This window comes from Lycium ferocissimum, chromosome 10 (genome assembly GCF_029784015.1).
Source record: "Lycium ferocissimum isolate CSIRO_LF1 chromosome 10, AGI_CSIRO_Lferr_CH_V1, whole genome shotgun sequence".
In the NCBI taxonomy this organism is placed as follows: Eukaryota; Viridiplantae; Streptophyta; class Magnoliopsida; order Solanales; family Solanaceae; genus Lycium; species Lycium ferocissimum.
In genome coordinates this window covers 30,724,531-30,739,151 of record NC_081351.1, presented here as the reverse complement: position 1 = coordinate 30,739,151, position 14,621 = coordinate 30,724,531, and the positions used below count along the sequence as shown (strand labels likewise).

The 14,621-nt window shown below is 33.5% G+C and overlaps 1 protein-coding gene across 1 annotated transcript; it reads left to right on the top strand.

Annotated features, from left to right (window-relative positions):
* Positions 1 to 5,298: 5,298 nt before the first annotated feature.
* Positions 5,299 to 11,274, top strand: LOC132033338 (polyadenylate-binding protein RBP47-like). Its single transcript, XM_059423290.1, has 6 exons — positions 5,299 to 5,756; positions 7,915 to 8,395; positions 9,560 to 9,624; positions 9,703 to 9,833; positions 9,922 to 10,018; positions 10,864 to 11,274. The coding sequence occupies exons 1-6, from the start codon at positions 5,388 to 5,390 to the stop codon at positions 11,026 to 11,028; spliced, it is 1,308 nt and encodes a 435-aa protein (XP_059279273.1). The 5' UTR covers positions 5,299 to 5,387; the 3' UTR covers positions 11,029 to 11,274.
* The last annotated feature ends 3,347 nt before the right edge of the window (positions 11,275 to 14,621 follow it).

The window sequence follows — 14,621 nt, the reverse complement described above, 5'->3', positions numbered from 1 at the left end:
TAGCCAAAGAAAAGTAGTGGCAGAGAACTACTTCAAATTTGGTCATGATAATGATCATAACATGCATGGCAATGTTAATGTTTCAGAAGATGGAGGTCCAGGCCACAGCCCTGGTGTTGGTCATGCAGGTGGACCTCCATGATGAAAAGAATATACATAAGCCCCCATCAATTGATTGATTATAACTGCTATATATTGTACTTGAATTTATTGGATTAGGAAGTTGGATATACATAGTATATCTATAGTTAATGATACCCTTTGACCCGCATCCTAAAAAGGGAAGTGCTTCGGATGAAAAGTTCTCCATTCCATCACACTCCTCGGTAATATTAGTCGTATTATTTTCCTTTCTGCCACCTAGTTTAGCATGTAGATATATCTAAAATAGGGACATGCGTCTCTATTGTGATTTATCAGTATGTAATTAAACTACTATGTAATGGTTTGTATCTTACTTTATTATTAGTCTGTAAAGTGTGAATTGTTATGTATTTAAGTTTTTGTTTAATTATTTTAACTTCAATTCGTACTATATATAAAGCAAATGGGATGAAACATATCCATGTTTAAAAGGAACTAACCTGTGCATGAATTAATTAAGGAAATTAATTACGATTTTGCAAATTAATTTGAAATCTTAATTAGGAAAGACAACGTCTGAGTTTTGTATCTAAAATTTTGAATGATGATTTAGAAACTAAATTGGAAATTGCCACTGTACAATCTTAAAAAAGAAAATCCTACAATTTTGTTATAAGCATGGTTTACATAAGATCTAGATACGCATTAAGAAATAATCTTGTTAACTTTAATTATTTAACAAATCTTTGATATGCCTTGATCTTGAAACACTGGGGCATAAAAATCTGAATACAGTAGTTATTTTAAGGGAAAAGGGTCAAAAATACCCCTCTACTTTGGGAAAAGGGCTAAAAATATTCTCCATTGTAAATTTGGGTCAAAAATACCCCTCCCGTCATGAAAGTTTTCAAATATACTCCAGTTTTAACGGAAACCCCCAACATAACCCGATTTCATTTTTATACACGCTCCATTTAAACCTGACCCAACTAAATAAAAAACCAATACGGGTTACCCGCTCCTGTGCCTAGTGGCTCCAGATGTAGTACTCGGGAACAAGTTGGTCGCATATGGGTTTTTTATGTAGTTGGATCGGGTTTAAATGGAGCGGGTTTAAAAGTGAAATCGGGTTATGTTGGGGATTTCAGTTAAGACAGGGGTATATTTTAAGTTTTTGTTTAATTATTTAAACTTCAATTCATACTATATATAAAGCAAATGGGATGAAGCATATCCATGATTAAAAGGAACTAACCTGAGCATGAATTAATTAAGGAAATTAATTACGATTTTGCAAATTAATTTGAAATCTTAATTAGGAAAGATAACTGAGTTTTATATCTAAAATTTTGAATGATGATTTAGAAACTAAATTGGAAATTGCCACTGTACAATCTTAAAAAAGAAAATCCTACAATTTTGTTATAAGCATGGTTTACATAAGATATGCATTAAGAAATAATCTTGTTAACTTTAATCATTTAACAAATCTTTGATATGCCTTGATCTTGAAACACTAGGGCATAAAAATCTGAACACAGTAGTTATTTTAAGGGAAAAGGGTCAAAAATACCCTCTTGAAGCCATGAAAGTTTTCAAATATCTTTCGCTTTTAACGAAACCCCTAACATAACCCGATTTCATTTTTATACGCTCATTTAAAACTCCCAAAACTAAATAAAAAACCAATATGGGTTACCCGCTCCTGTGCCTAGTGGCTCCAGATGTAGTACTCGGGAACAAGTTGGTCGCATATGGGTTTTTTATTTAGTTGGATCGGGTTTAAATGGAGCGGGTTTAAAAGTGAAATCAGGTTATGTTGGGGATTTCTGTTAAGACAGGGATATATTTGAAAACTTTCATTACGGGAGGATTTTTTTTTAATCTAAATTTGTAATGGAGGATATTTTTAGCCCTTTTCCCAAAATACAAGGCATTTTTGACCCTTTTCCCTTATTTTAAATGTTTGTATTGAAGTGGAGAACTTTTAAAAGGGATGTACTTTATTTATCACTCCCTAGTCCCTCCATTTCATAATAAGAGGTGTTTTTAGCTTGGGCACACCCCTTAAGAAAATTACTCACTCCTAAAAGGTAAGAAGTGTGTTTTTACTAACTTACCCTTAATTAAATGTCTTGAAGAAGAAGTATTCCGTCCGTCCCATTTTAAGTGTCTTACTTTCTTTTTTGGTCTGTCCCAAAAAGAGTGCATCTTTCTATATTTATTAGTAGGTTGACAATTCAAACATCCTACACAAAGAAGTTTATAACCACAAGATTCAAAGGATATTTTAGTTAATTACACACATCTTTAATTTAGAACCACAAGATTCAGAAATCTCTCTTTATTTCTTAAATGTTGTGCCTAATCAAACTAAGACACTTAAATTGTAACGGAGGGAGTAGCTTTTTAATGGTTTTTCGATTATGTAAATCTCCACTTATTTAAATAAAGATAAAATTGGAAGAAAAAATTAATACCTTTTGATTTTATGAAACACCACTTATTTTAAAATAAAATGAAAACACCACATAATAAATGGTGTATATAATTTACCAATGTACCCATATTAATTGATGCATATTTTTATTGAATTTGAAAAATGATTTAAAGTGAGTAATTAATACTATGGGTAAAACAGAAAAAAATAAATTATTTTCTCTTAATATTCTAAATGTGATAAGTAAAACTGAAAGTCTATTAATAGAATATTGAATAAGTAAAAGTGAACGAAGGAAATACTCGTATTTATTTTGTGATTACAGTTTCATTTTTCATAAAAATTTGTGACGAACAGACAAAAAAAGACAAGGCTAACCATAGTTTCAAAAATAGCTGCGCATCTATCCCTATCTAATTTTGGTAACAATTAATGCTTGCACAAGACATGGCCTGAAATTGAATGATCAATCCAAGGATGAATTTATTACAACGTGCTCGTCTTTGTTAGCTCCTCCACTAGCTCGAAATTCCATACTACACATGGTGAAGCTCATATTGGAGACGTTCATGATTTCTCATTCAGTAGTACTTCACTACTCCCTCTGTTTACTCTTACTTGTCACTTTTAGCATATTAAGAAAAAATAATTTATTTTTTCTGTTTTACTCATTTATTAATGACTCATTTCAAATCATCTTTTAAATTCATTAAAAATATGCATCAATGAATATGTGTATCATCATAAATTAAGCACTTCATTTATTATTTATTAAAAAGTGTACAAAATCCATAGTAGACAAGTAAAAGTGAACGGAGAAAGTATATTTATTTGAAGCTAATTAATACTACTACTCTGTTTCTCAAATTATCTGTCGTGATTCCTAAAATAAATAGTATAGATCAAAATTAATTATCCACTGTACACCATAATCTAAGATCAAACAAGTTGTCATAAAATATATCGCAGTAAGACAAGCGATATTTATTTTAGGGTTGGTCCCTTAATTATTGAAAATTTTGCTTTTAATCCATATTTTATCTGACAAATCACATTAACCTTGAATTATTTTAAATGTGCACTTCTGATCCATGTATTGTAATTTATGCATTATACAAAATTAATCTTGATTTTAAATTTTTATGTACTTTGAAATACCTCCAAATCCTTTTAAAGTTTGAGAATTTTAAAAGGTTTAACTAAAAAGCTCAAACTATTTCTAAAATATTCGAGTTGTCTTATATTTGTCCTTTATCTATCTTTAATTTGATTCATGGGAGGCATACACCGTTAATTTATTTTATATTTCTCCTTCATCTAACTTTTAATTTGATTTATGAGAGTTATGCACCGTTTGTTTCGTCTCATATTTGACCTTTCCTTTTAACTTATGTCCAACTTGCTTGACATTTAACACGGTAAATCCATGTAGACAAATAAAAAGCCAAAATTTACCCCCTAATTTTCCAAATTAGTTTATACGTGCCCTACACAATTAATAATTTGATGCTTATATTTGAATAACTAAAAAGTTCTAACTTAATACACTTCTGAACAATCGAAAAAGGGTCCAAATTAAATAGACTTAGTTGTGATTTTTATTGTATCAACTAAATCAAATTAACTTTTTATAGTGAAAAATTATTAGTAAAAGGAATTATATTTAAAATGAAAGATAATAATGAGGCTCCTATGAACCGGAAAGTAAATTTGAGACATATTTTATACTCCTATAAGATAAATAGCAAAAAGTATGGCTATATTTGAACCAACTTCCACGAGAAGATATTAAGAATGGTCCCTTATGTTTGAAGGTACGTTCAAAATAGTCCCATAAGTATGCACGTAATGGTTTTGATTCTTTAAACTTTTCAAAAGTTAATACCTTTAGTCTTTATCAAATATTTTTTGAACTCTGTCTGTTTAACGTGACCGTAGCTATGAAAAAAAAAAAAAAAGGAAATTAGCTTGAACTCACATTTAGAGGTACAATTTCTTTTGTTTTGCCATGTTAAGTTATTTCTAGAGTCTGGTGTAACTTTTTGCGGTATTTTTCTTATATTTTTTAGTGTCTAGTGCAGATTTTTGTGTTGCAGATTTAAAATTTGATGAGACTTTCTTGGTGTTTATAGTTATATCTATTTTTTAATTATTTTCATTAAAAATATACCGGACTAAGTTCAGTAAACATTTCACGGAGATTAAAAGTGTTAAATTTCCACAAACTTACAGGACCAAAATTATTAAATGCATACTTAAGAAACTATTTTGAATCTAACTTAAAAAATTTAGGATAATTTTTTGTCATTTTCTCAACTTTCCACATGTACAATCAAAAAAAGGAGAAATAGTAACGTGACGGTACATGTCAAAGAATTGCCAAATCCAACAATACTACTGCTAGTACTATTGAGAATTTCTGTCACACGTCTATCACACTGTAAAACCCATCAGAGATAGGACGTAAAAAATTCTCACTTCAGTAACTGTAAAAAAACCTAAAGAGGTGCAAAAAGACAAAGTAAAAAAAACTGTAAAAATCCTAAAGAGGTGCAAAAAGACAAAGTAGCCGACCAAATTTATACGAACTAGGTAAAGACTTAGTAACTACTTTGGTACATATCCAAAACATCCTTAAAAATCAACGGTCGATATTAATAACCACCGTTTAATCTAACGGCTAATATATCATACAGGGCTTCACTGAACCCGTCATCCCTCCGCCATAAATCTTCCTGTACACCCATATCTATCTCTATATATAGTATATTTTTTTTAATTATAGTAAGTATATAAATATCAGTTTTTTACGTGAGTGTATGTGAGTTAGTTTACTCTCTAGGGTTTGTGTTTGAGGTAAAAGATGCAGAGTGAATCTCAAGAAACTAAGCCGCCAACAGGGCCGCCGCCAACGGAGGTGAGTGTAGCGGCGGCGCCACAGCAGCCATGGGTGGCGATGCAGTATCCAGCGGCGGCTATGGTAATGCAGCATCCAATGATGCCGGCGGCCCCACATTATGGGCCCCATTACATGCCTTATCATCCACATCATCATCACCAACACCACAACCACCATATCCTACACGCTCCTCACTCGCCGTCGCCACATCAGCAACAACAACAAGGTGGAGGAGGATCTAATAATAATGAGAATAGAACGATCTGGGTTGGTGACTTACATAATTGGATGGATGAGGATTATCTACGTAGCTGCTTTGCTTCCACTAACGAGGTTGTTTTTTTCTCTTTTCTTTTCCTCATTTTTATATAGATATATATATTGATAGATATGGTCGAGTAGGGGTAAGGGCTGCTTACATTTTGGGTTACACCGAGTATATTGTTGTTTGTTGCCAATATATATATGGTCGAGGTAGGGGTAAGATTTGTGTATAGTCTATCCAGACCCCACTTGTGAGATTACACTTGCTATGTTTGTTGTTGTTTGTTATTGCACATATATATACGGGGTCAAGGAAGAGGTAAGGCTTGTGTAAACTCTACCCCAGACTCCACTTGAGTGATTATTGATTATGGTACTCTGTTTTTTCAACACGTGATTCATGTTTCTGTAAAAGTAATGTCTTGGGTATTTATTATTTTCGGTGATTAATTACTGTTGCTGAGCTCTTGTAGTTTCTTCTTCTGCTATTATCTATTGTTTCATATATTTCGATTATAGTATTATTTTGTTGTAGTAACTGTTCTTTTTTTTTTTTTAAATAATGTTTTGTCATGCTATATTTAGTATTTTGTCGTACACACTACCCTATCCAGACCCCACTTGTGGGATTACATTGAGTGTGTTGTTGTTGTAATTACCGTTGCTGAGTGTGAATCTGGATTTGTTTTCTTATGTGGATTGAGTAGAATGATGGTAGCTACTATAGGTAGGAGCTGTCCCATGCACTTTCTTGAAGTAAAGTTCACTTTTTTTAATTAATTTTCTTGTATGTTTTAGTGACAGGTCCTCAAATGGAATAGTTTGCTTGATTAGTCCATGCTTCACTGGATATCTTGTTTTCCTTGCTTATTATTTAGGGGGGAAATTGCAGATTGTTCAAAGTTTATATGGTATTCCTTGTATGTTTTCTAGAGAAAATATTCTGTAAACGGGAAGTTACAGATTCTATTGTGAAATAGGCAAGGCAATAATTCTACTAGTTTAACTAGAGTGTAATAATTTTAGCATTTCATTGCCAATTAAGGAGACAATGTTGTCTCGCATTTCTGTATTCGAGTTAAGAGCTCAAGTTGGAAGCTTCTCTATGGCTGCAAGAGACTATTGTAAAAAATTATGTTCAAGATTGAAACTTTTGCTACTGAATCCAAATTTTAAGATGTGTAAAGCTCATGTCAGCCTTAAGTTTTCCACATTAAATATCGTAACAGCTTTGGAAGTTACTAAAAAGGTATAAGCTTGACCTTTTGGTTAATATGGATTCATCATGCAATCTCCTTGTAACCTCTCTGCTACGGTAATCATTGTTGTTTGATATGACTAGACAATAATACAGATAAGAAGATAGTTACAAGGATAATATGGTACTGTCTAATGTTTCAAGGTAGTTGGAAGAATTCATGTTATAAAATCTTTAAGTACATCTTCTGAAGTTCTCGAATTTTGTGTATCAACTTCTCTGAACTCTCTAATTATGTAATCTGGAATTTTCTTAAAAGATATCGGAGTTGAGAGAAGATTACAATATAATATTCCTTAAATGTATGCTATTCTTTTACAGTCAGTGGGATTCTTTCAGTCTTGCTGGAGTATAGTTATCTTAATATTAAATTTCTAAGTCATGTTAATCTCTTCTCAATAAGCAAGCTTAATGAGGAGATAAATAAAGGCGTAAGGAAGTTTTTCCTGAAACATCTATTTTCTCTTCATTGTTTCCTTTTTGGTGTTTAGCAAATTTTGGATGACAACCATTAAAATTGCTAATATTATGTATCTATGATGTTATTGAGAACCTTCTGAGAAAGCACCTCGACCCTGCATTCTGTTGGTGCACAAGGCTACTCTGTACTAAGAACACAGTACACATTACTTGTGTTGTCGCCCATGTCAATGAGTATGGCAGGTCATGCCACAACCAAGTTGGTGAACATTAAGGCTCTCTAGTGCTCAAATTAAATGACAAGAGAAGACTAAGTAATTAATGACAGTATAAGGACTCCTGGTAGCAGTTTAACATATATTTATACCGGAAGCAAAGCAACTCTTGAAGATGAAAACCATTTTAAATTTCGGATGTTCTTGGAGATGGTCATATAGTGACTCATTGCTCCACCCAAAATTGACTTTGCTGTATGGGGAAAAAAGGAAGAAAGTGAAGTCTTTGGCTGCATGATTTTCTTGTCAGCTTATGTGGCTCTTGTTTATGCAGGTTGCCTCCATCAAGGTAATTCGCAATAAACAGACTGGTTTCTCTGAAGGATATGGTTTTGTGGAATTCTTCACACATGCAGCTGCAGAGAAAGTTCTGCTGACATATTCTATCATGACAATGCCTAATGTGGAACAACCTTTCCGTCTGAATTGGGCTACATTCAGCATGGGTGACAAGCGAGCAAACAACGGTTCTGATCTTTCCATCTTTGTAGGAGATTTAGCTGCAGATGTTACTGATACCTTACTGCATGAAACTTTTGTGAAAAAATATCCTTCTGTTAAAGCTGCTAAAGTTGTCATAGATGCCAACACTGGTCGTTCAAAAGGATATGGTTTTGTAAGGTTTGGAGATGATAATGAGAGGACTCAAGCTATGACTGAAATGAATGGTGTGTATTGTTCAAGCAGGCCTATGCGAATTGGTGCCGCCACACCACGGAAATCATCAGGATACCAACAGCAATATTCTTCTCAAGGTAATGAGCGATGTAATTTTAGATCTCTGTCTTTGTTGGCATTAGTTGTTGATATATCTCTCAAGTTTCTTTTAGACAAAAGAAAATAACACCCCTGTGGAAGGAAAGAAATTGAGTAGCCTAATTAGTAGTAATACCTTACAGCTTGATCCCTTAAAAAATTGGGGTCTAAGAACTTTATTTTCCCAGATTTTCCTTTCATGAATTCTGTTAAGTCGGTGAAAGGGTAGAGAGACTGGAAGAAAATCAATCTAATTGCAAAAACGTTTTTGAGCATATAAAGTCAAAATTAGTTCTTTCTTCTTTTTCTGATTTAGTAACTTCAAAAGAGCATCATTGAATCTGGTGCCACTATCATTTCTGCTATCAAGACAGATGCACATATTCCCCCACCCTGTAGCACGGTGATATTTTAGAGGAAATTAATCACTTGTGGACTTACTGATTTATATGCAGTATCATGGTATTCCCATCAATCGTATTTCCTCTTGTTACAGGGTGTTTAGAATTTTGTTTTTCCTTCCTAGAATTTTCTTTATCATGTTATGTTCGCATGTTTCTCTGACCATATGCCTTTCTTTTATGACCTTCCTTTAATCATTTTCATGCCTTGTTTTTGATATTTGTATACTCATTGAAGTGATGACTTGGACTAAAAAGTGGTAATTTCGTTCTTCAAGTCAACTTTATAGGATACCACCTTTCTCATTCAACTAGCAAATGGATTGCAGGCACCTAACCCGGTTGTTATGTAGCTTATTTCTTGAGGTTGTGTTTGTAACTGTCATCTTTGCTTGTAGCTGTTATCTTTAGGTGATATTTTCACAACATTAGTGATTGTTTTAGTTGCAACCAATATGTACCAGGTTGTTATTTGGCACCTAAAAGTGAAAGCATGAATGATATTTGTGTTAACTTTATAGGTCTTTATAATTGTCTAAAGCAGGAAAGTAAATTAATGTGCTTCCTTCCTTATTAACCATTAAGGTTTTGTTTCCAATTTCACTTCATTTGCAAGTAGTTGATTTTCTTTTGCAGTTTTTCTGTAGTTGCAGTGTACATCAAACATAATGGTTTGTTATTTCAAACAATTATTGTGGATGTTGTGGCAGTCAAATTGACAGTTTTAGTATTTAATACTTGCTTCTAAACTGCATTTGGTAGGTGGATACTCCAATGGTGGACCAGCTCAAGGATCACAACCTGATGCAGATTCTACAAATACCACAGTTTGTTAACTAACAATATTCTTTCCTTTCCTCTTTTTCTAATTTTTTAGTCTTTTTGGCTAATCAATATCATTATAGATTTTTGTTGGAGGTCTCGACCCCAATGTCAGTGATGAAGACCTTAGACAACCTTTTGCACAGTATGGTGAAATAGTTTCTGTAAAAATACCAGTTGGGAAAGGGTGTGGGTTTGTGCAATTTGCAAACAGGTAGTTCGTCGTTTGTGATTTTTAAGTCGTTAGGTATCTTATTAGACAGCAAATGTTCGTAACAAATCTTTATAATTTTTTGTGGCAGGAATGATGCAGAGGAAGCCTTACAGAAGTTGAATGGAACTGCTATTGGCAAGCAAACAGTGCGCCTTTCTTGGGGACGAAACCCTGCAAATAAACAGGTATTATCTGTTTCTTTCTCCATCACCTCTTTGGCCCTATTGTTGCTTCTTTGAAGTCTATGTCTTCGGGAAAAAAGAATCTCTAAGACAGGCGAACAATGCTTTGGACAAGTTATAAATTACTGGGTTAGCGTCTGTCAACGCATCTCATAGTTATTCTATTGTCCAACATTTGCTTGATTATGGAAACTCCTAGTTATGCTTGTTGGTATAAGTGGGAATATCTATCATCAAGCTGCATAAGCTACCTAGGAAGAATTAGTGTTTTTAAATATGGTTTTACTGCAAGACGATCAAAATAGCTGCTGCTTCCTCCCCCTCCGCTGAGGGTGGTAATAGTCTCTATTGGTATGCTGTCTCTGATAAATAGCATCTTGCTCCAATTAAGCTGTTAGACACCAGGTTCTTTTAACATGCTCTATTTGTAATTGTGTTGCATCAAGTCTCTGGCTGCTCTCTATTGCTTCTTTGAATTTTTATGTCTTTGGAGATAAAAAGAATCTCCAAGACAGATGGACTAATGCTTAGAACAAGTTATCACTGGTGGCTGGTGTCCGTCATGTTTCATAGTTATTCTTGTGTCCAACAGTTGCCTGACTTACAGAAACTCTTTAAGTTATGCTTCTTGGTAGAAGTGGGAATCTATTACACGCTGCATAAGCTATTGAGAAGACACAGGTGTGAAATAACTTTTGGTGGTTGGGACGGTATTGATATGTAATCTCTGATAAATTGCATCTGGCACCAACTAAGCTGTTACATGCCATATTCTTTAACATGTCTATTCTTTAACATGTCTCAATCTATGCTTGTATTTATCAATATCTACCTGTGGAATATTGCAGTCAAGATCTGATTTTGGGAACCAGTGGACTGGCAGCCCATACTATGGTGGACATTTCTATGATGGTTACGGGTATGCATTCCCACCACCACACGACCCAGGGATGTATGCTGCCGCCTATGGGGCTTATCCAGTGTATGGTACTCACCAGCAACAAGTGAGCTGAAAGTCTGCCACTGAGTTCCACTGCTTGAATAGTGAATGTGCTTAATCTATTTGTTTCAAGCTCGGAATGTAGAATTTAATCAAAATCCCTCCAAATGAGGAGTGGAACTGAATTTTGACTTGATGTGTTAGTCTCCTAGGGATTCTATTAAACATTTATTTAGAAGTTTGGACTTTAGACATGAAACTTCTTTAATGGAATAAATCATCCTACTGTGGTACATGTTGTGTACTTCAAAAAGTAAAATGTCGCTTGCAAAATGTTTTCGGATATGCTGGATGCAGATCTATCTTTCTGATATGATTTTTGTGTTTTTGTAATGGCAATGCGTGCAATGTTATCTGCAATTCCTACGAGCTATCTTCTGCTTTTGTGAAGAATAGGTCCTACTTGGATTACCAATTTTTCGGAATCTTGGTTTCGTTTCATGAATACTTATGTTTGAGCCGGAGTTCTCGGGGTTTAGTCTAGGGGTACGAGTGCATATGTGATGTGTTGGTTTTGCGCATATTATGGTTTTGAACCCTACTGCTAATAGAAAGCTTAGCAACTTCCTTATCCCAAAGGCGGATGCAATACTATAGCATCGAATTTATCTGAACTCAGTACTCTCAATATTTTTAACGTGGGATATAAATTTGTTTAAAAACTTATTGTCATTGCAACAAATAGCAGGTTTGAACTCAATACAGAAGAGTAGTTAGTCAAAAGTATGGATAATAAAATACATATCAACTTTAAACTTTATACACGTCTACATATAGGAATTTGCAAAAAATGGCAGATTTTAAAGATACTCATTGATTGGAGAAATAGTTGGTTTGAAATAATTTAAAGGAGGTAAATAATATTATTAATGTTGCTTTTATCATGGCAAGTATATCACTTATTATTGTCTTCATACATCTTCACTTATCAAATGCTTAGTCCTTGGTCACATGTTTAAAAGAGAGAACATTTTCCCGTTTAACTATTGTCTGCAACTTATGTGCTGTAAGCGCATAATTTCACTCAGCGATTTGCATCACGTAATTTCAGTACGCAAACTTCCTCTTCTATCAAACAAGAAAATGAATCCAGAACAAAGTTGAATAAGCACAAGTATACTATAGGAATGGCCATCGAAGTTTGTGGTGGAGTAGTAAATACTCTTCTATCTTTAACTAGAGCTTTCGGATTTTCTGAAAATGAAGTTGCTTTTAGTAGGGAATGTTTTACTCTAAAATGAGACATTCTGATGAGAATCCAGACTAATCGAGCTAAAGAAGAACGAATACGAGATGAAAGCCTAAAGAAACCCAATGTGGATGGAGGAACTGGTACAATGTGATGAACTTCATCAATGACGAAAACCTTTTATGAGTATTACAGAAACAGGGAATTAACTTAAATCAGTGTTTACTAAAAATAAATACTGCTGAAAAACATTCCACACAGATTAGTTATAAATCAATTGCTGACAAATTTACCACACCATTTAATTAAAAATCAACTGCCCTATATTTTATCAGATGCAACGCACTACCAGTCACCACAATGTGCTATTATGAAATGGCTCCCGAGATGCGTGTGTTTGCCATGAATATATATATTTATATAATCCCAGGACATATGCCGGTGACATGCATTCTGCAATAATTGCATTTATATTTTTCCTCAGAATTTTGCATTTTTGTTTCTCTTTCCCCAGAACTCAGACGAATTCCACAACCCTTGAACCCCATAACGCAGAATCACTTCCCAGGTTAAACACCAACAATTATCATCAGCCGCACACAAAATCAGGCTACTTACTCTGTCGTCTCCCTTCTTTAGGCTCTGCTAATGTCTTTGACAGCCAGCGGTGACTTTACAAAACTTTTCTCAATTACAGTAATCCGACAATTATTCTAATCTTCTTAGACAAAACGAATCCTGTTTTTTTTTTTGCAATCAAGAAACCAACCTGAAATCAGGAAAATTTTGATTCATTATACTTATTCAAAAGAATTATAATTCTTTTTCTTTCCCTTTTGTCTCTCTATATATTGATAATTCTATGTATAATTGATTCCAATTGATTTAATCTTTGCACAAACCAAAAATGTTGCAATTGAGAAGAAAGAAAAAAAGACAAGTTAACATATTCATTGCTTGCTGGGCAGGTGCAACTAAGGCAAGTGATAATCTGAGTCGTTTCTCTCAAATAACCACAACCAATTGTAAATTGTCTTTAATCTTCGTTCTACAAGGCCAAATTGACTTTAAATGAGATTTTATACTTTATTTTATAATTCATAGAGAGAACAATAATCCATATTTTGATGATGTTTTATCTTTACTTCTTTTAATCCTCCAAGAAGGTGTTTTGTAAAAATGAGAGTATTGAAAAGTAAATCTTGATTTCAATTTTAAGTTGGTTGTCGCATCAATTTATCTTTATTTCTATTTTAATGATACTAATCCAGGGGTGTCGTTGCAGGAAGGTAAAAAGTTTTAGAGTGATTCTCAGGCAAAAAAAGTGCTAATCTACGTTGGAAGCAAATAATTGGTACTCCAACTTTGGATGCCAAAATATTTCCAGTAACTATATAGGTGTTCTGCAGGTCTTCACATACTTAAAGTGGAACTAGGCCATATCTTTTAAGCTGATCTTTAGAAGAAGTAAAAAGCCTAAAATTTCCGCATAAATTTTTTTCCTTATTGCTTTTGTTTTGTGCTTTTATTATAAGTAATGCTTTGTATTTATTCCTTAAACTCTGAATCTGGGTTTCTCGCGTCGGATCCTTTTCCTGCTACAGTACTGTGTCCAAACATATTCTTTAATATTCGTGAAACATATTATAGTTACTTTAATTGAAAAAAGTTATCACTATTATCCAATATTATTGGCTTTTGCTTGATTTGTAGCAATAAAGTCTTCATGTTTCAATTTTTTTCCATCCATTTTGTGAGATTTGATTAATCTTGAACGGGTTCACTTATTGAGTTTTTCTCTCTTTATGCATAGAGGATATTTGTTTGTTGTTTGTTATATATGTGTGTTCAATCAACTTCTTGATCTCTACTTGATTTGAAAAGTGCAAACACTTTGGAATTTTCATTTGCCCAAATGATGAGATATGACTCATTTAGTATTAGCGTTCTTAATTGAATGTTCCTATCTTAGTTTTTCTAAATAGGAAAAAAAGGTAAGGTAGGTAAGTGCAATTCCTTATTCTACCCTCCAAACCCACAGTAAAATTTCAATTTTTGTTGTAGATGTATCTAAATAGACTACGGTGTTCTTTTGGTTCTCACTTTATATTGATGTCGGAGACATTGAATTTGGTCGGAGCAATATTTGAGAATTTTGATTATTCATCTGCAGTAAAAGGAGAGATTCTTGAAGGTTTCTTTTTGTTAATTTTTTTTTTTTTTTTAGTTTTCTTATTTATATCGTAGTTTGGGAGTTTGTTTAGCAGATCTCATTAGACTGTTAGAAGGCCTATGATATAACTGGTTCGCGGCACTTTCAAAGTGGTGCTGCTAAAAGAGAAGCATTACTTACATAGAAAAAACAGAACACACTTCTTTTAATAGGAAAAACTGAAAAGTAATTTCAATTTTTAACC